The 25532-nt window shown below is 28.2% G+C and overlaps 1 protein-coding gene across 1 annotated transcript; it reads right to left on the bottom strand.

Annotated features, from left to right (window-relative positions):
• Positions 1-11109: 11109 nt before the first annotated feature.
• On the bottom strand, positions 11110-23545 carry LOC132935291 (peroxidase-like). The gene is made up of 10 exons (XM_061001784.1): positions 23425-23545; positions 21617-21951; positions 21304-21533; positions 20940-21110; positions 20651-20859; positions 19352-19890; positions 12386-12560; positions 11860-12039; positions 11585-11774; positions 11110-11518 (listed from the first exon to the last, which is right to left on the bottom strand). The coding sequence occupies exons 2-10, from the start codon at positions 21940-21942 to the stop codon at positions 11310-11312; spliced, it is 2229 nt and encodes a 742-aa protein (XP_060857767.1). The 5' UTR covers positions 21943-21951; positions 23425-23545; the 3' UTR covers positions 11110-11309.
• Positions 23546-25532: the final 1987 nt, after the last annotated feature.

The following is a 25532-nucleotide window of genomic DNA, read 5'->3' as shown; positions in this document are numbered from 1 at the left end:
ATTTATCTGCTGTTGAAATGAGCTGAACAGAAATTTATTTTAATCAACCTATGTATATAGGTGTATGTATTTTGGAGATTTCAAAAATTTGAATGTATGATTATTTTTATAAACTGAAAGAAAGATATGGAGATAACATTAAATTATTATATTGTGATACTGATTCATTAATGTGTGAAATTAAGACATTAGATTTATATGAGGATATGAAAGCAAATCTTAATGAATATGATACATCTGATTATGATAAACATAATATTTATGGTATACCTGTAATTTATAATAAAGTAATGGGAAAGTTTAAGACTCTGCTGAACAGTAGGTTACAAGTAAGTCACTGTAATGGATGTTGTTAAATTTGAAATCTATGATATATCATCATTGTATAAGTAAAACGATTCTGAGCGAAAACGGTCAGTCAGCCTATGATATTACCAAGTATACCTATTTGATGATATTATTGTAAATAAAGTAATTTATATAATATAACCTATTTACTTGGAACCTTGTTTTAAATTTTCAATCCTTAGCCATAAAAGTTGAACATTTTATTCATTTTTAACTACAAAATAATTATTGAATTTTAAATGCTTATAAGAAAAAATCGTGCCTACATATTTTAAATATTTTACAACTGCGATTGAAGCATTATATCAGGAGTCTTGCATTAAATTTTCACGCTTTTTTACCCAACAAATACAATTTTATTGATATTTATAAAAAAGAAAATTGAAAACTTACAATGACTGTAAACAGCTCAAAAAGAGTTAAATTATTTTCAAAACTTTATCATTTATAGAAAATGAAAACATAATTTTAAATTTTGACCTCCCAATGCACCAACAATATTCTTTTTCCAATCGAACAAGATACTGAAGTTGAAAATCAAAGCATTATTTCGACTACTTATAGTGTACACCGACACAAAAAAAAAAAAAACACACACACATTATTGTAAAATTTATACATTCAGCGTACCACTCAGAATCTAAAAATGTCCACAAACAAATTAAAATAAATTTTGATGAGTGTTTGAAGTTCATATTTTTACAATATTGGATTTTCACTCGATTTCTCATGTAGCGGTTTTGTTATTTTGTTGTTATTCAAAAACGAAGAACTGTATGATCATTTTACTGAATGTTATACTTTTATTTTCTCTGCACTATACAATTTAAAAAAATATTTTAACTATTTTTGAACTTTTAACGGACACTGTCAGTTTTCAATTTTACTATAAATATCAATAAAATTGTATTTGTTGGTTAAAAAGCGTTAAAATTTAATGCAAAGCTCCTGATATATTGTTATAATAGCAGTTGAAAAATATTAAAAATACATAGGCACAATTCATTTTTATAAGCATTTAAAGTTCAAATTTTGACAAATTTTATCAAATTTATAATTTAATAATTATTTTGTAGTTAAAAATGTATAAAATGTTCAACTTTTATAGCTAAGGATTGAAAATTCAAAACAAGTTTCCACGCAAATATGTTGTATATAAATTACTTTATTCATAATAATATCATCAAATATATTTAGTAATATCATAGGCTGACTTATCGTCTTCGCTCAGAATATTGTTTTTCATATATTATATCATTGAATTGAATTTTACACCATATATTACAGTGACTCACTTGTAACCTACTGTAGGTACAGCAGAGCGAAACCCACTTGCCTACCTTTTTTAGTTTCTATTTCTATAAATGGCAATAACATTTTTTCGTTGTGTCAAAAAGCTTGAACATTTAATACAAGGCTTGTAATATATTTTTACCTTTGCAGTTTAAAATATTAAAAATACATAGTCACAGAGGAAAAACGATGATTTTTCACGAAAACTAGTTTTGATAAAATTAATATATTTTTTATGATTTAAGTCAAAAAATAATAATCGTAGATACCTTAAAGTTACACCAAATATTTATATAAGAATTTAACATACGTATTATTCAAAATATTTTGCATCTTTTTGAGCGGTTTTAGCTAGCCATGACAAATATTTGATTTTTTAAAGTTTTTTTAAACTATTGTCGATAAATAATTTGTGGACAAGTGGGTTGTGGGTACCGCTCTGCTGTACAATAGTTGTAGTGGATGTGTTATATTCGAATAAAATGATAAAATATTGTATACGAAAAGTGATTCTGAGTGGTTAGCGTCGTCCTTATATTATTATTTTTTATTCGTTGGTGTGGTGATAAACACAGCGTTAGAAATTAAAATCCCATTTTTAGAGGTTTTTTCGTAATTTGTCGGTAGTTTTTCTCGACGTTTTCTAAAACTACTAGGAATTTTCAATTTTGACCTCCCAAAAGTACCTACTATGTTCACTTTTTTAATAGTAAAGATGCTGATCACAAAAATCTAAGCATGCTTAGGTACTATCCAAAATGTTGCTAACAGACAAAAAAAACACACATCATTTTAAAACCAATACATTCTTTCGCTCCGCTCAGAATCTAATATTATTCGTGTGTACTGGAAAGTTTTAAGTACTTATATTATTTTATTTTATACAAAGAATGATATTTTTAAATGCAACTTTTTTTCTGGAAAAAAATATATAAACAATTACTATTTGTCGGATGTCGCAACTCGGAATACACTTATTATTTTATGAGATAAGTTTTATTTTTTATAAATTCTTATATTTTTAATACAATAAATAATATATATTATATAGAAATATTGTTTAAACATTTTTGAAAGGGTTGTTATGGATATTTTATATAAAATTAGAGGACTCGATTTTCGATAATTCATTTGCAAAATCCGTAAAATCGTTTTGCATTTTTTGTTTTTTGTTTTTACTTTTTGATTTGTGAATAATTGGTAGGTATAATAAATTAAAATATCAAAAGTCTAGTCCTATACGTTAACAATTTCAAGTCTTCTCTTCAACTTTTATGCGAGGTTTTTTGTTCTAAAACCAGTCAGTCAGCCGTGTTTTTGGAACTAAAAATATAAGTTTTTACTCATAGCCGTGGCTGTCACGGCAATACGGTAATGCAAGGACGGTCGCGGGCATTGTAATATATCGAACATAATTTTAGTGATTATATAGTTAATTGGGCAATTCTTTACTCAGTCCAGTAATGGCAGATGATAAGTAAGGTAATTTATAGATTTGGGACCGTTTTTCAGATACTAACTACAAATTCAATTCAATATTATGAAGAGTACTTCCCAGATAATTTAAAAAACGAGTGTAATTTTGTATTGTTTAAACTATCGGAAACTAAGTAAAAAAGTTAAAATCAAATTAACTTTTTAACTTAACTCAACTTTTAATATTATTATTATTGTCGTGGTTGTTGTCATCGTCAATGCTCATCATATTCATTAACATTAGGTCTAGTAAAAAAAAATAAGAATCATAATTTTAAAACGTTCATAACATGCTTGAGTCCGTTGGTACTATTATACATAAATTTAACTTAAATAATAGGGCATAATGATATGAGTGGTCACTTATATGATAATAATACTTGCAGCCGCCACCCTGTAACACCGACCGCTTCCTCGACGTAATTTCAATCTCGTCTCTATCCAAAATATAAATCATCGTTCCATCGGGCCATTGTGGTAGCCACTCAGGGACGTTGGGTCCATATTCCAGCCTGTTCCATGGATCAGCGCATTTCATAGGTTAGGTGATTCTCAATGATTCTCATTCCTGTTCTGGCCGATGACCATCATTATTACACCAGGTGTATCGGGGACCGTATTGTACAACTGTGTGCCGATCGGAAACAGAGCCCCGATGACATATAGACAATTAATCCATATAATATAATATGTTAAGGGTGTCAGTGCTGGCCATTTATTAAGGAGTACAATTTAGGCAATTCAATTCACATGTTATGTCGGCCACACGTGGAACGTGCATAATTTTTGTCAGTACGTAAATCGATATAAGTATGAGTGACGCTTTACATTACACGCCAGATAAAGATATTAACGCACACGCATGCACAAGTCAGTGATTGTCTACGATGACTATTATCGAAGCACTATTTTGATGAACAAAAATGATTTCACAGGAAAAACTCTCACCCCTCGTTGATATGTCGTATTTTGGTCATTTTTTTATTATCTGAAAAATGAGAAGTTTTTGCAGGTCGATTCAAGCTCGAATTTTTATTTTACTTAAAATAGTAGTAGAAAAATACGTTTGAAAAAGAACAAATATTTTGCATTATTCAAATGCATATTCCAGCTTCTATAATTATAATTTTCAAAATCGGGCTAACCGGTAAAAAAAACCAGTCATTTCCCAGAATTTTCCTAAAATTGTTTACCGTTATTTTAAACCTATTTTTATTCCAGGTGGCCGTGACAATATTCCAGTTGACATAAAACGTTATAATAACATTTAATATGTTTTAACCAGTTAAGAACCGATTACCGACATTTATAAATACCGAGTACCGACTTCAAATACTTATGATTTATGAACTATAATAATACAAGGCTGTCCAAGTTAATAATTTTTTTAACCCAGTTAAGTTAAGTCAATATGCACCAATAACAAAAAGTTAAAAGTTAATTTAACTATAGGTTAACTCAGTTAAGTTAAAAGTTAATACACACTTTTTGTTAACTTTTTATTAACTTTTTAAGTTAAGGGATCCGGGTGTAGTTGTGCAATCACAATCATACTAATTAATATATAAACAAATAACATCATGTAGAACTTTATTTTAATTTTGGTTAAACCCGATTTCGATTTACCTCGTCGGCGCAACACCGCTAAAGTCTAAAAGTATAACCGCGGTATAGACATTATAGTGATTGTGTTATTAAGCAAATGCTGCTATCTCTAATTAATTTCTAAAGTAATTAGTATGAAGTAAAATTTAATAATTTGGATACTTTTATTTAAACTTCATCACTTCAGTTCATATATCACCTGTGCAGTGTGCATCATATTATCAATCAGAAACTTACTGACTCTGGATGTTTTCTTATTCTGATGAAAACATCTAGATCCACTTTAGCTGATCCTACTACACAGGATTTTTTCAAATATGAAATATATATTGAGTGTGAACAAACTTTTGACTAGTTTAAATTCCTTAATAAATTTCAAATATGCAATTTGGTAAAAAAAAAAAAACTAAAAACAATTTGAAATTTGAAAATATTGATAAATATCCCAAAAAGATTGCAAATACTTTAAACAATTTAGCATAACATATGAAATATTGTCCTATGAACATTTGGTAAAAATTTCAATTATTTACGTTTATTAGTTTTTTAATTTACACCAATAAAATTAATAAAACATACTATCTATAATAATAAGTTAATACTAAATTGAAATAAATTATTATTTTGTTATAATATACAACTTGTTTGAGGAGGGAATGGGGGGCTATAAACGTAACTGTTGCCAAAGGGCCACGGTTTTTTATTTTTGCTAAGGCCACAAAATTATAATCTTTGTAAGCCTCAGGTAATTATGTACTATTTAATATTGGATAATTTTATTCAAGGCTGGGCATTAACGAGTTAATAAGTTAAAAGTTAAGTTAATTTTAACTTATTAACTTAACTTATAAGTTTGCTGTTTTATTAACTTAACATTAACTTAACTCATTTGTATCTATGTTAACTTAAAATCAACTTAAATTATTTTTAATATTCCCAATTAAGTTAATTTTGAATTTTCAGAAAAATATTATTTATATAATTCATAAGTTCAAAGAATATAGAAAATATTATTAACAAAAAACAAGGTACCTATATTTACGAAAAATGTTGTATTATAATATTATTTATAAAAACTAATGTCACTAATATGTCGTATTAGTTAAGAAATAATAAATAATAATAAAGGGGTAATTAACAATAATTGTCGGTATAATAAAAATAAGACATCAATAGATACGAGCTCTCGAAGCTATGATTTATGATACCCATTTATTAGGTACTCATTATATATTAATTATTACTTATTATTTATTAATTTATTTTATAATATAATATAATAATTTTATTAAAGAAATACCTACTTACCTATACTGGTGTATCATACATTTATACATTATTAGTTCATACAGTTTTCACTTTTTATTCCTCGCTGACTCACTCAATTTTTAGTTTTTACTGTTATTTATGTTCACTACTTATTTATTCTTGCCAGTCAGTACTCAGTTTCCATGATCAGTTGTTAATAATTAATTATGTATTGTAAATTTGTATTGAAACTTATTGGCCATAAGCATGAACGATCATTATCCAAGTATAAGTAATGTTTTTATATTAATCCAAGTAATTGTATTCATAAACATATAGGTAAAGATATAGTTAATTGTAAATATATATATTACTAAACTTTATAAACTATAAATTTTACTTGTTATTTATTAAGTTGGTAATTTATAAAAGGGATGGAAATCAAAAATTAAATATTGCCAAAATACTGATTTTTAAAGATAAGCGATTTTCTGAATCTCATCTTCTATAACCAAGGTTAGTTAACTGAAGCTCAATAAATGTAATGTTAAATGAGTTATAACTTGTAGAAATTATTTTTTAACTAATATTCATTTTTATAAACTTATATAAAAAAAAACCATATTTTTTGCATTTTAAAATTTACAATAATGCAAAAAGTATCATTTCCATTAGTTTAATGGCAATAGTATACCTACATTTTGGATTTACACTCCTCATATATTGTGTTGACACATCAGTACCAAATAATGTTTTACATTTTTTTCAAAATTGTAATACCTACATAATATTTTTCTCAATGTTTAGTACAAATCTAGAGCATCAAGAAGTAAACAGCTCTAATGATCTACCAAATTGGCCAACAATAACTCCTAATTTCGAACAACTAAAATCAAGTGATTTAAATTCAAACAAAAATAATTTAATCTTTAAATGCATTTTGTGTCGTCCAAAAGAAAAAAGAATTTCTACTTCTAAATCATCAAATTCAATTTTTAGAACACATATCGAAATATCAAAGTATGTATCTGTATTCGTAATTACTAATTTAAGTGTGGATTCTATTTTAAGATAATGATAATGCCTGATTTCTTAAATATGTATAAACTAAAATACAAAATATATTTAATAGTACCTACCTTCGTTTTATAAGATAATTTTAAAACTGTTAAATAACATAGTCATAGATGTTCATATTTTTATTTTTTCATACATTATGCAGTAACTAAAATTTATGATTTATGAATATATGGATTTTAAAAAATTTGTCGAAATGTTATAGAAGAATAATTATTATAATATTGTAATGCTAATATTTTTAAATAATTTGTATTGATTGTCGTTGTTTTTGTATAAAAATAAACAAGTTTTAGAATATTCTCAAGGTATTCTCGTGCAAAATATTATATAATATATTTATCATTTTATTCAGATTAAGCATCCAAATGATTTGACAGAATTTGATAATAGTGTGAAAACGAGACCAACAGATTCTACATCAATATCTCATAAACAACTGCAATTAAGTTGGTAAAGTTCAACCAACGAAAAAATTAAATCAAGTTGAGTTTGATAAGGCTAATTTAAAACTTATAGTTGATACTGTGTCACCTTTTACATTCATTGAGCATCCAGCATTTGTAAAATACCTCAAAGTAACATCAAATAAAGTGCCTGCAAAAGAAGGCAATGGCGAAGAAAATTAAGTGTCAGTAGAAATAACAAATAATCTTGAAAGTGAACCATTTGTTGATAAGCTCTTAAGTATATTAGAGGGGGTACCTCACCAACGGTGTGCTGTACACACAATGAATTTAATAAGTTCAGTCGACATCAAAGATACTGATCAAGATCTTGTGTATAACACAATCAGTAAAAAAGTTTTCAAAAAGTGCCGAGCATTTTTTAATAAACAAAATCGGTCTACATTAAGCGCAGACACCATAAAATATCATATTGGTTGTTATCTCATCACGCTTAATGCCACAAGGTATTTCCTAATTATTTTAAATAGTATTATATGCATTAAAAAAAATAAATCATTATTATTTAATAATATTATGTATTTTATGTTTAGATTGAATTCATATTATGATGCTATAAGATGCATTGCTGTAAATATTTATAAGATTGAAAAAGTGTGTAATGATTAACAACTTCCTATCATTTTAGTACCTCGGGAAGTTTCATTCTAGCAAGAATATTGCAATGTAAATTTAATTTTTATTTCTTAATGTGTTTAAAATATATTCTAAAGATTGTCTTATATTTAAGTCATGAAACCTATATCTAGAGCTTTGGACATATTGCAGGGTGATAAAAATGTATCGTTGGGATATTTGCTCTCTACTATAAATGCATTACATAAATCGTTGAACGATATGAAAAATATATTTTTTTTGTAAACCATTGGTTATTGCTCTCAAAAGAGGATTAAATAAAAGGTAATATATTTTCTGATTTAATTGATAAATTATTTAGATAGCAAACATTAAAATTTTTAGAACATGAATTACATGAATTCTAAAATATGTTTTCATTTTTTAACACTGATTTAATAACACATTATACAAATATAAACAATATTACTATATCATAACATTTTTAACTAAAACTTTTAAATTTCCTTATAGTTGAATATCAGAATATATAATTCCAAATAGGTATTAATAATGTTTTGTAAAGAAATAATTTGTTTCTAAGATTAATATTTGATTTTTTTCATTTAATAAAAGCAGAGGTTTCTGTGTCTTTGGTTGAGTAGTAGTCTTTTTACTTTAATATGGTGGACCCAGTTGAGTCGTTCGCCTAAAAAACAAAACCTGAGTAGTGGGCATTTGATGCAATAGGAATTATTAGTAATAATGGAGTTGTTTAAAACTAGAATAAACATCTGTACGAATATTACGTGCAATGATTTAGAAGTGTTAATTTAATTTTGACTCCACTTAATGTACCAAGAGGAAAGTACCTAATTTAAGATGATACGGTATGCAAGAAAAAAAAATAGATGAATCAAACAGAGATTGTTAATATCATAATTAGTTTAATTTAATTTACACCTAATTAAACTTATATAATGTCAACAAAATTTCTGCTATTATAGATTCATGTGATATACGGAGTCAAAGTTGTCAAGTGGCTGCTTGTATGATTTCAAAATTCAAACTTAATTGTACGGAATAGGAAAACATCAAACATACAATGATGGAAACCATAATTGATAACTCATCAATAATACTACTTCCAACACAACATCTACAGAATGTCATAATAGTGACTTTGAAGATGATTTTTTTAGTTCTGAAGAAAATAATGTTTTGGATTCAAATAATGATTATAAACTTCTTGTTGGCAATTATTTGTCTAACACAAATATTCAATCTCCTTCAGAATTACCAAATACTTTTTATTAAAAATTTAATTAATTATTAAAGAAAAATTTATTTAGTATAATACTGCCGTCTAGTTGTCCCAGTTGTTGGGCAATTGATAATATGAGTAGATGTATACATGTATGTACTTTTTCTCAAATACTTTACAAAACCGGGTGTACACAGGCTATATTAAATACTGAGTAAATGTTATCAATAATGATACCTATATAAGGTACCTAATAAACAACCAAATATAGCAACAAATCGGTACATCCAATCGGTACACTTTTAAACTCTCTAGTAGGCATGGGTGGACTGGGCCACTGTGCTACTGAAAATTTGCATAGTGGGCTGGTGCCATATTATATCCCCCAGGCTGGTACAAATTAATCTACCTGGTATATAGTGCCACAACAACCTGTGGTTAAATCATAACAATTGATAAAAATTAACTCAGACAATGCTCATGATAGTATTAAAATATGTACAATATGTTCAATGCTCTTCTGTAAGCAGTATAACAGTGTATATTATATTTACTACATAGTTTACGTAATTAACTACCTACGTATTTACTATATAATGACCTATTGGTACATGAGCAAAGTCACAACTAGGGTAAAAGTTCTGGGGTGCTACAGCCCACCTAACAAAACTATTAATTTAAATTCACCTTTAGGTTAATAAGCGGCTTATATCTAAATAAATGAGAAACATTTTTTGGAAGGGGGGTCTTTATATTTTAGGTCACACACACACACACACACCAACATGTACCAAGTTGCGGCACTGCTGGTATAATATTATTATTGATGAGGATTTAGAAAATTTTCTATTTAGAATACCTATTGGTAGTAGACCAACATGATCCACACTCCGCTCAACTAAACCGTAAATGCTTATAACTATATAGGGGCATAAGGCCCACGTTTTATTGCCAAATGCAATATTTTTCAGAATGTCCCAGCAGGCAATGCTTTTCAAGTACAATATCCGTTTTATACAGCAAAGAATTGAAAACATAAGCTTCTATTTTGAATACTCTTGTTAATATTATAATATTATTATTGTCGATGATTTAGAAAATTTTCTATTTAGAATACCTTGTCAGTAGACCAACATGATCCACCAAAATGCATTCTTTTTTTAGAAAGTCCCAGGCAATGCTTTTCAAGTACAATATCCGTTTTATACATCAAAGAATTGAAAACATAAACTTCTATTTTGAATGTTTATCAGTTTGGGCGTTTTTAGAGCAATAATTGTTGTAATGTTCAGGTAATTTTGTTAATTTTTAGTAGGTTCACAATTATGCATGATATATATTTTTATATTAAACTTAATTGGTACATAATTAAAACATTCTGTCCCGACAATTCATAATTTGTCAATCGTACTATTTATATATAATAAACATTAAATACTGCTCACTAATTGAATTAAGAACTTAGTAGAATACTCTTGTTGAATAATATTTAATAGTATTTATAAACAAAGTTAGAATACTATCCATTTGTTTTCAAATAAACCTCAGTATAAAATAATAATTTAACAAATATTTGAATTCAACTTATAATTAATATTTATAAATAAATATTACATAATAAATACCGAAAAAGTCCGAAAAAAAGTTATATAATTAATGTTTATTCATTAATAAATTTAAATAAAGGATATAACTTATAATTTAAAAAACTAGTATAAATGTTTTTTCAACATTAATAAATTATAATTAAATGTATCATATCATAATATTTTTTAAGAGATTTTTCTGGAAGTAATGGGGGTGACTGGGGAAATATAGTCAGTGGATGATACTGGTTACGTCATTATCTTGTAAACCAGTACATCTTAAATTATGTTGTCCATACAAAAAAAAAGGGAGAATGATGAAAAAACGAATTTATATCAGAACGATATTATTAAAATACATTTTCATATTCAAATGTGTACAATTAATTTTTATTTATCAAAAAAATCGTCATGCGTTTTATTATCGAACCAACCTTTAAAGGTTAATGTCGGAATTGATGTCGATGTAGAATAACAATCCAGAACAGATTCACCATAATCCGCCGGACTTGAAAAGACTTGTGGTGTCATCATTGTGATATGTGCGGTTCCACATAAAACTCTGGCAAGCGTCATGCGCTTGATATTCTCCAGTTGATCTTAAATTAAAAATATAGGTTAGTTCAAATTATGTTCATTAATTAAAATTAATTTAGGTAACTAACAATCAGTGAATACTCCTGGTACGTCATAAAAATATCTATCTGCAATTCTAGTTCTTACAAATTGTTCCCTGATGATACACCTCATCGTAGGGCCAACCATTGCGTCGTCAACGTGTTTCTCCAACAATGCACCAACCAATAGATCTATATCGTTCCAAGTTTTGTATAGCTTCAATAATTTATCAGCTGACTAAAAACAACACGCAGAAAAAAAGTAATCAGTACATTATAATTATATTATAATTTAACAATTTTATGTTTTTATTCAAACTTACACCTTCCACCATGATCTCAGACAAATCTTGTACATTTTCTATGTCTTTTAGTCCACAATATTTTCTAAATTGGGTGTAGCTTGGAATACCGTGATCGCGGCTTCGCTGTATATCCAAACTCACAATGTCCATGCCAAACGAATAATCATTTTCGTTCAAAACATATAGGTAATTTGTAATCTATAAAAAATATTTAAAAAAAACTTAATATACGTAATATTGTCTATAATCTTGAAGTTATCATCATTAATCGTCGTCTCAGAATGAAAAGGTTCTAACGTAATTTTTGTAATTATTCAGGGGAACGTTTATAAGATAAGACCTATCATTCACGCAGGTTCTAAACCTTTTCATTCTCTGTATCTCATTGAATAATCAACGGATCGATACGATTTCAGGATTGTATTATACAACAAAAAATATTAAACAATAATATGCAAAAAAAACCATTAAAAAAAAATTGATTTAGATCCTTTTAATTCTGAGACGACAAAATTTATATATTGATTGTGTTTCAAAAAATTACTGATTCTGTAAACAGCATATCAACTTTTTGCGTAGCCTGCACAGTTAGTCCTGTTAGCATATAATGCAAGGATTCGTTCATTAAAAGCGGTTTGTTGTAAGTTCCTTTTAAGGTACCATATTGCCCGAATCTATATGTTGGATAATCCCGATACTTAGTGGATGACTTGTAGACACTAAACAAATTCATGCATAAAAATTATAATTAGCGTCTTACGTATAACAAAATACAACTTTATTATTTTTTTTTTTCAAACTTTAATTCTTATATACGAATATACGATTGTATATTTGTCTTCTTAAATCAATTGTATGTAAAATCTTGTTAAGCACATTCCTATTGAAGATATTAATGAAATATTATGTATTGAAGCGACATAAGTACCTAACTATCTAAACAAGGGCTCGCATTTGAAAAAAAAAATCGTTTTATTTTATTTACAATTAAAACGATCAAAGTTTTGCGTATCTATATTGTTATTCAGAATTAAAACGTTATACCTACAAGTTTTGCGTTCATGGTTATTTAGAATAGTGTTAATACCACATATTAAATGTATTGACAATAAGTAATACTTAGGGCAGGTAATGGCCCGGTCGCCCGGATATGGAATATAATATAATCAGTTATAATGGTCTGTACGTATTACATAAGTATTTCTACGAAACCAATATACATACTAAATAAATTAATTTTAAAATATTACGTTTTATGATATTCTATAAATTACGTTTTGCCTTATGCTTTGATTAATGTTATATAATATATTTTGTTCGCAGTTGGTGAGTTGATTCCAGAGACCTACTTTATGTATTAGTTGATTCCCGGGTCATTATTAGGTATGTACGAGTTGATTCCCATTATATGCCACAGTATACTGGTAATCTCATTACCAGATACCAATTTTTAAAAACAATGTGTTACCTATACATTTTTACCAAATTAATACATATTTTTACTAATAATTTTTTAACAGTAAATTAATGATTTTTAAAATATGAAAAAACTAAAACGAACAACATTTATGAGAAACTTGTCAGCCAACCTCCTCGTGGTATTTCTAGGGTTAGGCTAAAATAGGCTGAATATTTGCATAAATGTTTAAAATAATATATAATGACCAGGGAATCAACTCGTAATACCTCTTGATGACCCGGGAATCAACTAATACGGTATCAGTCTAGGTAAACAGGTCCCGGGTAATCAACTTGTAAGCAGCCATTTTGTTTGCCTTTATGTTTTATTTTTCTGTATTTAATTATTTTAGATTATCGCTTTCCGTTATAAATACTTTTACAAATTTTTTTTTGTCAAATATAATATTATAATCATAACATTATTTTACCGTTTGCAAGTCCTGATCTACAGTGGCGTATTTACGGGGGGGATACGGGGGATAGATCCCCCCTTGGCCTTTTTTTTTTTAGTCTGTTCCCATAAACCTTAATATACCTACTAGTATGCAAACCGCAACTGTAAATACCTGTAATCAGTAATCACAAATTCACAAATCACAACTAACGATGTATGAAATCTGATATTATTATAATTAATGATGAGTGAATATAGGCAAAATTATACACAATCTCTTATCTCAGTGGAACAAATGATAATGTTTGTCCCTGATTTGTATCCATCACAGTGTCATGTATTCTATTATTAGATCATAAACAAATGTACGATATTTTGATAATATGATCTAATATACCTAGTAGGTAATATTCTATTACACAGTAATTGGTTATGATAATCATTAATCTATGCATACTATTCGGTGTTCTGTTTATACTTCATTGCTCAAATGATAATAAATTGAGTAATTGAAACAACTATTTAAGAAATATTATATTAATTCATGATTGAAAGTGATATTTTATGGTCAAATTTACTTTTATTTATATACTGTATTTTATTTTAGATTCTGAGTGAAACGATGAATGTATTGATTTTACAATGATGTGTGTTTTTTTTTTTATTTTTTTTTTTATTTTTTTTTATTTTTTTTTTATTTTTTTTTTATTTTTTTATTTTTGTGTCTGTGTACACGATAAGTAGTCGAAATAATGCTTCGATTTTCGACTTCAGTATCTTGTTCGATGGGAAAGTGAATATCGTTGGTGCATTGGGGAGGTCAAAATTTTAATTTCCCAGTAGTTTTCAAAAGCGATGTGAAAAACAAAAGAAAAATTAAGGAAAAACGGGAATTTTTACGCAAAATCGATTTTTAACAAAATCGATTTTGGTTATTGGTGTAACTCTAAAACAAATGACCGTAGATGCATGAAATTTTCACTGGTTGTTTATATTTGCATTTTCTATACACAATACAATTTTGAAAATAATTTGACTTTTTTTGAACTGTTTACGGACATTGTCAGTTTTCAGTTTTTTTAAATTTTTTTTCTATAAATATCAATAAAATTTTATTTGTTGGGTAAAAAAGCTTGAAAATTTAATAGAAGGCTCCTAGGTTATTGTTTCAAAGGCAGATGAAAAAAATTAAAAATCCTTAGTCACAGTTTTTTTTTATACACGTTTTAGTTCAAATCTTGAAAAAATACGGAAAAATCACGAAAATTTGCAAATTATTTTGAGTTAGAAATTCATAAAAAATTTTCTTTTTAAATCTAAGATTTTAAAATCTAATACAAGATTCCTCATAAGTTTGTCTAACTTTATCAAAAAAAAAATTTCTACAAGAAAGTCAAATTAAATTTTTATGAGCGTTTTAAATTCATATTTTTACAACATTAGATATTCACTCGATTTCTCATGTACCGATTTCCTTATTTTCTTGTAATTCAAAAACGAATAACTGTAGATACATGAAAATTTCACTGAATGTTTATATTAGCATTTCCTATACACCATACAATTTTGAAAATATTTTGACACTTTTTGAGCTGTTTACGGGCATTTTCAGTTTTCAATTTTTTTAGTTTTTTTTTCTATAAATATCAATAAAGTTTTATCTGTTGGGCCAAAAAGTGTAAAAATTTAATACAAGACTCCTGATATATTTTTACAATAGCAGTTGAAAAATATTGAAAATACATAGGCACAGTTTTTTTTTATAAGCATTTAAAGATCAAATTTGGACAGAATTTATCAAAATCTCGAAAATTATCAACCATTGTAATTAATAAATTATAAAATGTTCAGTTTTTATAGCTAAGGATTGAACATTTAAAACAAGATTCCATGTAAATAGATAATTCGGTTACCAAAAAATCTAAAAAATACACAAGCACAGTTTATTTGTATAGTCATTTTAAGTTCAAATTTGGACGAAATTACATAAAAACCTAGAATAACTATTTTAGTTATTTTGTTGTGATTGTATAATATTATTCGTGGGCACTTGAAACTTCTAATTTGTAATATTTTCATCGATATATTATGATGATAGTATCACGGTTTGTTGTTGATGTATAACGCGTTATATGTACCTAATGGATATTGTGATATGATTAATTTGGAATTTATTATAGGTCAATTTTTTTTTTAATACCATAGATAAGTGTATAATATGTCTTATACCTAGACTGACATATCGTCTCCACTCAGAATCGTTTTTCTTATACAATGATATATCATTGAATTCAAATTTAATACCATCCATTATACAGTGACCCACTTGTAACCTACAGTACAGCAGAGCGACATCCACTTGCCCACCTTTTTTTTCAATATAATTTACCTACTTTTTTCAATGACATCAAAAAAGAATACCTTGTTATCATTTTTCACAAGCAATAAAAAAATTCGAAGAAAAAATGAAAATAACGAGACTGAAGTAAGTGCTAATTTTTGTGAAATTTGAAATGTAAATTCAAGTTTTTGTGATATTTAGGTGAACTCACCAGTAAGAAAAATTACAGAAGTAAACAAGTCTGCATGTCCCACAAATTCTTTAGAAAGTTTTAGTGAGGCATCGAATTCAGTAATAGAATCAAGTAATCTTTTACTTTAATATACTGTTTAATATTTAAAATAATATTTATAATGTACCTACATCATAAATATACCCCCAAATATTTATTAATATATTACAGAAAATGGCAGATGATGTTGGAATTGAAATGCTAGAGAAAAGAATTTCTTCTAAACAAACACATAGAGCTAATCCAAATTTACAAAATCATTCTACCGAACAATACTATTGTGTAACAGTATTTTTACCATATATTGATTACTTTATATCACAACTTACTGAGCGTTTTATAAATCATAAAAGTATTTTTGAAGGTATAAACTAGTTATTACATATTTTATATTATATTTTCAAAAAAAAATCTCTATTGACATTATATTATTATAAATTATAATATAAGTACAAATACTGAATAGCTATATAAATAACTAATTTGCCAAAGTATTTTATTATTTGATATTTACTGTTATAGGGTTCGATTGCATTTTTAAAACCCAGCCATTGCCACAAGAGATAAATGACCGAGAACAATTTAATAAGCTTGTGAACATATATTCACCCGTTGTAGATAAATTCAATAGCATAGCCGAATTCAATATGTGGAAAACAAAACTAATTACAGATAATATCATTCTTAGTTCAGGATTACAGGCATTAGAAATTTGTGATAAAGAATTTTATCCCAACATTTACATGTTGATAAAAATATTTTGTACGCTTCCAGTGTCAACAACAACTCCTGAACGATCATTCTCTAATTTAAAAAGAATTAAAACTTATCTCAGGAATAGTATGAATGAAGTAAATTTGCAGATTTTAAATTATGGTATATTATTGAAAGTATTTATAAAATTGTGTATTTCATTGTTATTATAGACTAGACTGAATGGATTGGCTCTATTAGCATGCCATACAGAAACAAAGATTACACCAGATGAAGTCATTGATGAATTGTCTCTGAAAAATAGAAGACTGGAGTTTGTTTTGTAAAATCACTGCAAATAAATGGCTATAAGTGCCTATGTGTTATAGCCTATGTAGATAATAGATATCAATGATCAATATAATTATATGATATTTTACATTTTTACAGAACAAATTATTAATTAACTAAATATTTTATAAATTTATTTCATTGTGTTGATTATTATAAATCTATATTAAGCTATTAATATATTTTTTATTCATTAGATTATTATGTTAAACTTAAAATGCTATTCATTAATTAATATTGTCTTTTAAAATACCTATACTTGATTAGTGATTAAAAATTAGGGATTAGCAAAAAAAAAAAAGTCTTGCATGACTGGTTTCTTTGAAAATGTATTTCTAATTTCTATACCCCCCCCCTCAAGAAAATCCTAAATACGCCACTGCTGATCTAAACCTATACGTTCAATACGGTACTATATTGTATACATTTAATTTTAATAAAATAATTAAAAAGTTGAACAAGATGTTAAACAGCTCTGATGTACAGTAGTTGTCAAGCATGTCGTTGTAATGAATGTGTTATATTCAATGATAAATGATGGTATACCAAAAACGATACTGAGCGGGGAAGTTGCGTCAGGGTATACTTGTATAAATAATCAAATTTAATAAATAAAAACAAATTAACAAAGGTCGATAATATCTCATGACTATAAATAGCATGACTTTCCGGTGAACTTTTCTTTTTTGAAACAGGTACAGAAACTAGTTGGGAACCCTCAACTAAATTGTTTTATGTTAGCTAGGTATTAAAAGAAAATCTTTTAGGCATTTCTAATCTGGATATTAGTTTTGAATTACAATATACTTACAGTATGTCTCAGAAGTCCCGTATCATCCTTAATATCTCCGTGGAAAATCAATATTTTTAAATGCAGTTGTTTTTACAGTAATAACAATAAGTATTGAAATTCTGATTGAATAGCATAATATTCGATTTTTTAGGCAAACATGTTTTTTAAATTCCCAAGATAACCATTTTGTAAATTTTATTTTTTAAAACTTCTTTAAATTTATTGAAAATGCCAATATTAATTTACACAACTTAAGTTCACACTTAAGTGAATATTTTTAATTACAATTTACAAAACTGAGATATGCGTAAATTTTATTATTATAATTTGCATTAATAACTGTAAGATAAAATCATAAACCATTCGTAATTTTAGGTTCACTTCATGATAGTTAAAATACTTAAAAATAGGTAACTAGTTTCACTATTCACTGTTCAATAAACGACAAGACAAAGCTATTGTTATTTTATTATTTTTATTAAAATCAAAACTTTAATTAGGTATGTATTAGTTTTGTCAGATTTAAATAAATATTTAATTAATAAAATAAAAAACCATTTTTTTTAAAAAAATTTTATGAATTTTGACATACAAAATATCAGTTATTAAAAAAATAAGTTTTTAATCTTATAACTGAAAGCTTTCACTAATAATTAGATAAGGAAGCCATAAAAAATATCAACGTTCCAATTTCGAAAAAAAAAAATCAAATATTATGGTATTCAATCAGAATTTTCCTTATTTATTACTGTAAAAAAAACTAAATTTAAATATATTGATTTTCCACGGTGACACTAGGAGTGATACGGGACTTCTGGAACATACGATATATGAAAAATTGATAGATGAAAATTCGTTCAATTACTGATGAAAATCCAAACGCAATCAAAAACCTAAACATTTTAAATTCAAATGCTCATAAAAAATTAATTTTACATTCAGGGAATTTTTTTTTATCGTTTGTACAATTTGTGGGGAATCTGACTGACAAAATAAAACACATTATCATTGTAAAATCATTAAGTCACTGTTTAAATATTAAAAACTGCTAACAAGTTGAAGGGATGAAAGAAAGTGACATTATTGTGCACGTATATAGGTGTTGATCATAAATTTTAATAGGAATATTTTTGAAGTACAACGGTTGTTCACGTCTATTTTAAAAACTGTTACCATGAAATGACCTTCCGCATACACGACAATTATAATATTGACTATAATAATATATGCAGTGTTTGTCCGAACCTAATTGAATCGCCAATCATGGAATTGGCGAACGGCAGTATCGAGGTCGCGAAGCTGTTGCTAACGGTCGGGTCGGCAGTCACGTCGTACATGGTTCTTTGTCCAAGTCCCAAACCGTTTTCCTTGGTGTAGTTAACGCCAAGCAGTGCCGGAAGCCATTCGTTGTACGTTATGTGCTGTATGAAAGCCGTCACGATTTTCTTGGCCTCCCGGAAAATTTCTTCGTCAGTCCAGAAGAGATTTTCTTTATACACTTCTCGGGCTATACGGTTGTGTTCCCTTACCCACAATGTGTACAAGGCATTCAGTTGTGGATACGCGTTTGCTCGAATGTCACCAGCTTTATTACATGTACCTGGGCCGTTCTGACAAACGTTCGTGTCGGTGGTTTCCAGCGGCATATGATCCGACATAGGATCGTCATTCCGTATTTTTTGTACCAAAAGTAGGCCGAGTGACATTTGTCTCAACGACAATGTCTGTTGTTCCGACGTACCGTATATCATCGATGCGTCTAAATAATGGGTAGCTTGGTTCATCTGTGAAACATAAATATGTCTTAAATAGTGACACGAATTATTAAATATTCTATAAATTCCTGTAGTTTTTGCGAATATGCAGCATCTGCAGTGCTAAAGACTGAACTGCTGAAAATATTCGCACCACCCATGTACACGAGTTTTTGTAGTTTGTTTCTTTTAGATTCTGAGCAGAACAAGGGATCTGTTGGTTTTACAATAGTGTTTTTATTTGCCTGTATACAAAATTTCTAGCAAAAGGAAATCTTTGATTTCAACAAGTTCACCGTAGAAATCAATAAAAATAAAAATAAAAATTATGATTTTAGTTATTTTGTTGTAGTTTATAATTTTAATACAACTTACAGGCTATAATAAAATATAATAACAATATAAAATATCTAGACTGACAAACCGTCTCCGCTCAGAATCGTTTTTTGTATACAATTCTATGATATCATTGAATTCAAATTTAATACAATCCATTATACAGTGACCAACTTGTAACCTACTGTACAGCAGAACGACATCCACTTACCCGCTTTTTTAAATTATTATCACCAACATATACAAACCAAACATATTAAATTATCCAAACGGACGAAATGTACAATTATTTAACATACGCGATTTTCTTTGTACGTTTTTATATAGACTTGGCCTATATAAGCCACCATCAGAGCCCTTCCCTTAAAATGGCTTCGATAAGTGTTATTATTTTTACTATAATAAATATATAATATAATTTTTTCAATATTTTATTATTTAATATGGCTGTTACTTGTTCCATGGGTCCAAATGTACAATTAGTACGCATTGCTGGCCGCGAACGGACGTAGTTCATGCACTTTATGCAATTAAGCGGATCAGATTTACATAACCTATCTTCAACTGGTATATACATGGGCTTGCAGGACTTAATGTGTTTCATCATAGCATATTGAAAATTTTTGTCCTTATCACAACAACTCACAAATCTATGGTCTGTCCCTTTGGGTTTAATATACATACACTTGCATTATTTAAAATCAATCAATTTATATACTGTTATGCGTGTTTAATGTGCATACCCATTGTAGAAACTGCCGTGTGTGATAGATCGTGGCCTATGAACATCGTCCAGTACGCCATCATCATAGTTTTAGTGTGGTCAGGTGAGTCCTCGTCTTTTACAAGATTTGTACTCACTAATCTAGGATCAGGCAGCTTTTTTTCGTAAAAATTTGGCATTTCGGAAATACCTGAATGATCGATTGATGAAAACAAAGCATTAGATCCGCAAGAATTTAAATTAAAATACATAACTTATATATTTATCAGAAATTACGTGCTAATTAGAAGAGTGCTATGAATATCATAATGTTTTAAAAAGAAATAAATATATACATTTAGGTTTCGGGTGATTTGCGTCACATAAAGTTTAAGAAATATTACCATCTGTGTACTCTGGAAATAGCAAACGTTTATAAGCCGTGTTTGCCTTCCCCAAATAATTACGTTCCAGGTTGTTACAAGATCCGTCAGCACTACGATAATCCAAGTTCTTCCCGGTGCACAAATTGCTGTTGTTATACTCGGACATACACATCTCACCCAATATTGTCTCAGTCAGGCTCACTAAACCTATATCTATGCTACATTGTCTCTGATCAAAATAGCCGTGGCTGAAATGATTAATTTATGCATGTAATTACAATAAATCTTGTATATTTTTTTTCATTGAGATATTTATTATATGCTTATATACATTCGACATTTTCTATTCGTTATTTGTGTTGAAGCTTCAATTAAAATTTCAGCAGTTCGAGATGCTGACTGTCCGCTTTTGGAAGGCATAGAACCGATCAGTTGTCCATGAGCCAGGCTTCCAAATGTCAAGCGACTACCGTTCGATAATATGCTATCCTCTGAACGATACCGGCTTTCAATTTTTTCAATAGCTTTTTGGATTTCTTCGTCTAATTTCTCCGGATAGATATTCGGGAACCAACTGCCTTTGCAACATGGTGGTATGAATATCACCGTACAAATCAACAATCGTATTATAACTATCGAAGTACTCTTTCTGACCATTTTTATCAACTGTAATCATATTACAAAACAAATAAATATCAAATATAACTGTAACTTTATTAATTCAACAATTTTTAGAGTTTGTAATATTGATTGCATTAAAGTATGTTTAAACAATTACTTTCATAAATTAAGCACCAAAATGTCAGCTGGTATAATTTGTTAAAAATATTAACTATTATAATGAATTATGTTCATATTCCACGAATTAGCTTACGTATAGTCAATCTCGGCACTAGATGAAAACTTTTAGAACCTGGACATATCAAAATAATATACTTATTTTTGATGTAAAGTAATAACTAGTTAGGTGCCTTATAGTGGCGTGCGTGTGTGCTGGCAGTATTACGAATATTTTTATATCGGTTTTTAGTATATATTCACTATATCGGTATCTACAGTATTACCGGTTATATGGTATATTATATGGTTATATCGGCAAAAACCAGAACTCTGTACATTTTTAATATTAAAGCCAGATCCACAGCTGCGTCGTGTGTCGTGTCGTGCCGTGTCGATCAAATCGTATTGTGTTTGTATTTACTTTTTTGGTATCTTATGTAATACCTAACCAAGATGCAACCGAGTACACCAAGAATTGACTACTGCTCTAATTGTAAACTATATCGGTTACCAGTCGTAAACGCATATAATAACCAAGCCCTCGCACGACACGGCACACGACGTAGCTAATCACAGCGCCTTTTTACCTATCATATTGTGTCAGATTGATGACTAGTTGTCCCCCCGGTGTTGCCCGTGCTAAAGATTAATTTTTTTCAACTTCTATATAGAAACGCATTATGTACCTACGAACGATATCAAGGAGCTTACAAAAAACCAATAACTATAATATAATTTGCACAAGCTACTACATATAGTTCGTGATTATTAGACTGACGTAGTGACGTCGTACGATACACATATATACACATTGTACTTATTCTAGCGGCCCGACCTTCCTTTGCGTGATAAAATGTAAGCAATTGAAAACACAGTTGGCTGCACTGGTAAGTCGTACACATACACTTTGTGTTGAGACGAGACAACGTTATTGGTCAAATTGTTGTGGGAAAGAGAGGTCCAACCAGTACAATTTTGTGCAGCAGACTCGTATTATAACAGTATAATAGTATAGAAATACAAATAATAATTTTTGGTAAACGGTATTTTCGGTATCAACGGTAATTACCGATTCATGATATACAGGTATTATAAAATATCGAAAATACCGCCAACCCTTCTGGTGCTTCGTACAAAGATTAATTTTAATTCCGGTAGCTCACTATTTATCAACCATTATCTCACAATATTTGCACGAGCGCGTTTTAGTAAACATATTATGGAAAAGAATAAATTTGAAACACTAATGTTATAAGTGCAGATCTTTCAACCTGACGACTGACAAGTGTCGTTATAACTTATTTTTTAAAAACCTATTGATTTCAGTTATTTTTTTGTAAATAATCGTTAGGTACTTACTCTTCGATAAATTGTTTATTTTGAATAATTAACCGGTCCTTATCCTTTTGACATCTATAGTGCGATTGAACTAGTGTTTTTTGTATTGTTATGCGCCAATGTTCCTTATCCAATGGTTGAGATAATTTAACCACTCACTTTGGGTGCCTTTTTATTTGATATTTCGGACTTCTGCCTGGTGTTAGCGGTGTCACGCCGAACTACGGTCGCCGGTAGACTGACATCGGTGGTCAAGGGAATAGTTATCATCACGGGAGCATCGGACGAACGACAATCTTATTGGTGGAACTGCACCATCACCCCTCCCCTCCCTGCATATCCTGATAACTCTTCTACCCACATACCAACCGTACAAACAAATAGACATACAAATGCATGACGGTTTATCATAATATATATTTATTAGATTTTTCTGTTTTTTTTTCTTTTTTACTGCCTCCATTTACCTTTTTATTCTTTCGTTTTCTATTATTTCATGGTCTATCACGATAATTTGCAAATAATTTTTTAGTTGGAAATTCATTTTATCTAAGATTTAAAAAGTTAATACAAGATTCCACATAAGTTTTTAAAAAAAAGTTTACCGAAAAGTCCCATTAATTGTTAATGAGCGTTTGAAGTTAATTTTTAGATTATTCACTATTTACAAATTTTTTGCGGTTTTAAGTAATTTTTTTGAAAATATGAACATACAAGTTTAAAAAATAGTTAAGTTAGTTATTATGAATATTTTTTATTGCTGTAAGAAACCATAAAAACTTTAATCTATAAAAATGTCAAAAAATGCAAAAAATGCATTATAAAATGCCAAAAACTTAAATGGTTTTTAATTTAATTTATATATTTATGATATTACAGGATATTATACATAAGTACATTACAATTTACATGCATAAAATTGGGTTTATTAAACAAAAAAAAAATAATAAAAATATTAATTAAATTTGAATTATTAAACACCTGAAACAAAAAAATAATATTTTTTTTTATGTGTTTATTTTGTTAACATAATAAATCTATCTTAAATATATTTATTTGCGGGTACCTTATTCAGCTTTAGTCTTTACTATTGCATTGGACAAAAAAAATGTCAATTCACGGAATTTGATTAAAAATACCGGAAAATGAACTAAAAGGAAAATATAAAATAAAATTGCAAAAAAATGAAAATAAAAGTTTCATAATGGATTTGTAGTTGCATAATTCAAATTATGTACTTACAGTGCTATGTTTCACAATCACCAAAAAAATTGCACTTTGCTTCAAATTCACAGCCCTATAAATAAGTATTTAGTTTTATTACTATTAATTTCGTCATAATCCTAAATAAAAAAACGAACCTACTGTTGTATATTAATTTTAATATTATTGTCTATAAATATATGTGTTGATTGAAAATAATCACAACGAATAAGAAGTTTCTATTGTCCCCATGTTAAATTATTGTGTAATTTTCATAGTTGAATTTTTTTTAATATTTTGTAATTTTGTTATTATTACTTTTTTTTTTTATTACTATAATAATATATTACCTATATGTTACGTAAAATTAACTATAAGAATTCAGATTTAATGTTTTAAATTTTTTCCAATGAAGAGTAAGTATCTAATTTCGGGTTGTTGCATTCACCGCCGATCTGAAAAAAAACATATTATTATATTATACTCTACCGAACCGTTGCACTGGAAATACAATGGTTTGTGTTTTCGAGTTTCTAAATCATAATATGGTTGCGTGTGTTTGTTGTGTTGTGCCTACAGTGTATAGAATAATGGAATTTGACCTTGGGTTTCGAGCGAGGCAGTTACCACTTACCAGTGTATTCCTTCGTAAATGTTGTCAAGGGTGTGGGACAATGAGAAACTGAATTTTGAGAAAATCGTTGGAATTCAGAAATACACGACAGGTTTTACAAAGCCGGGTATGGTATATATGTAATTTATATAGCGAACTTGTAGCTGCATCGAACCCATGAATTTGTAAACTCGCGGGCTGAGAATGAAAAGGATCTATGTCACAATATCCAATTGTTCAGCATAGCGATTCTTAACTTTAATACCCTATATCTTTTTTTCAGGTTATCTTATGAATATATCCATAACTTTAA

The sequence above is a fragment of the Metopolophium dirhodum genome, chromosome 1 (genome assembly GCF_019925205.1).
Source record: "Metopolophium dirhodum isolate CAU chromosome 1, ASM1992520v1, whole genome shotgun sequence".
NCBI lineage: Eukaryota > Metazoa > Arthropoda > Insecta > Hemiptera > Aphididae > Metopolophium > Metopolophium dirhodum.
Note: the sequence above shows the minus strand (reverse complement) of the source record. Positions and strands in the feature narration are given on the sequence as shown.

Coding starts and splice junctions, on each gene's coding strand:
- LOC132935291 (XM_061001784.1), bottom strand. CDS start 21,942: ATGGTCAGAAAGAGTACTTCGATAGTTATAATACGATTGTTGATTTGT. Junction 21,111..21,303: donor ATTTCCAGAGTACACAGATG/GTAATATTTCTT, acceptor TCGATCATTCAG/GTATTTCCGAAATGCCAAAT. Junction 19,891..20,650: donor CATTTGGACCCATGGAACAA/GTAACAGCCATA, acceptor TATGTTTCACAG/ATGAACCAAGCTACCCATTA.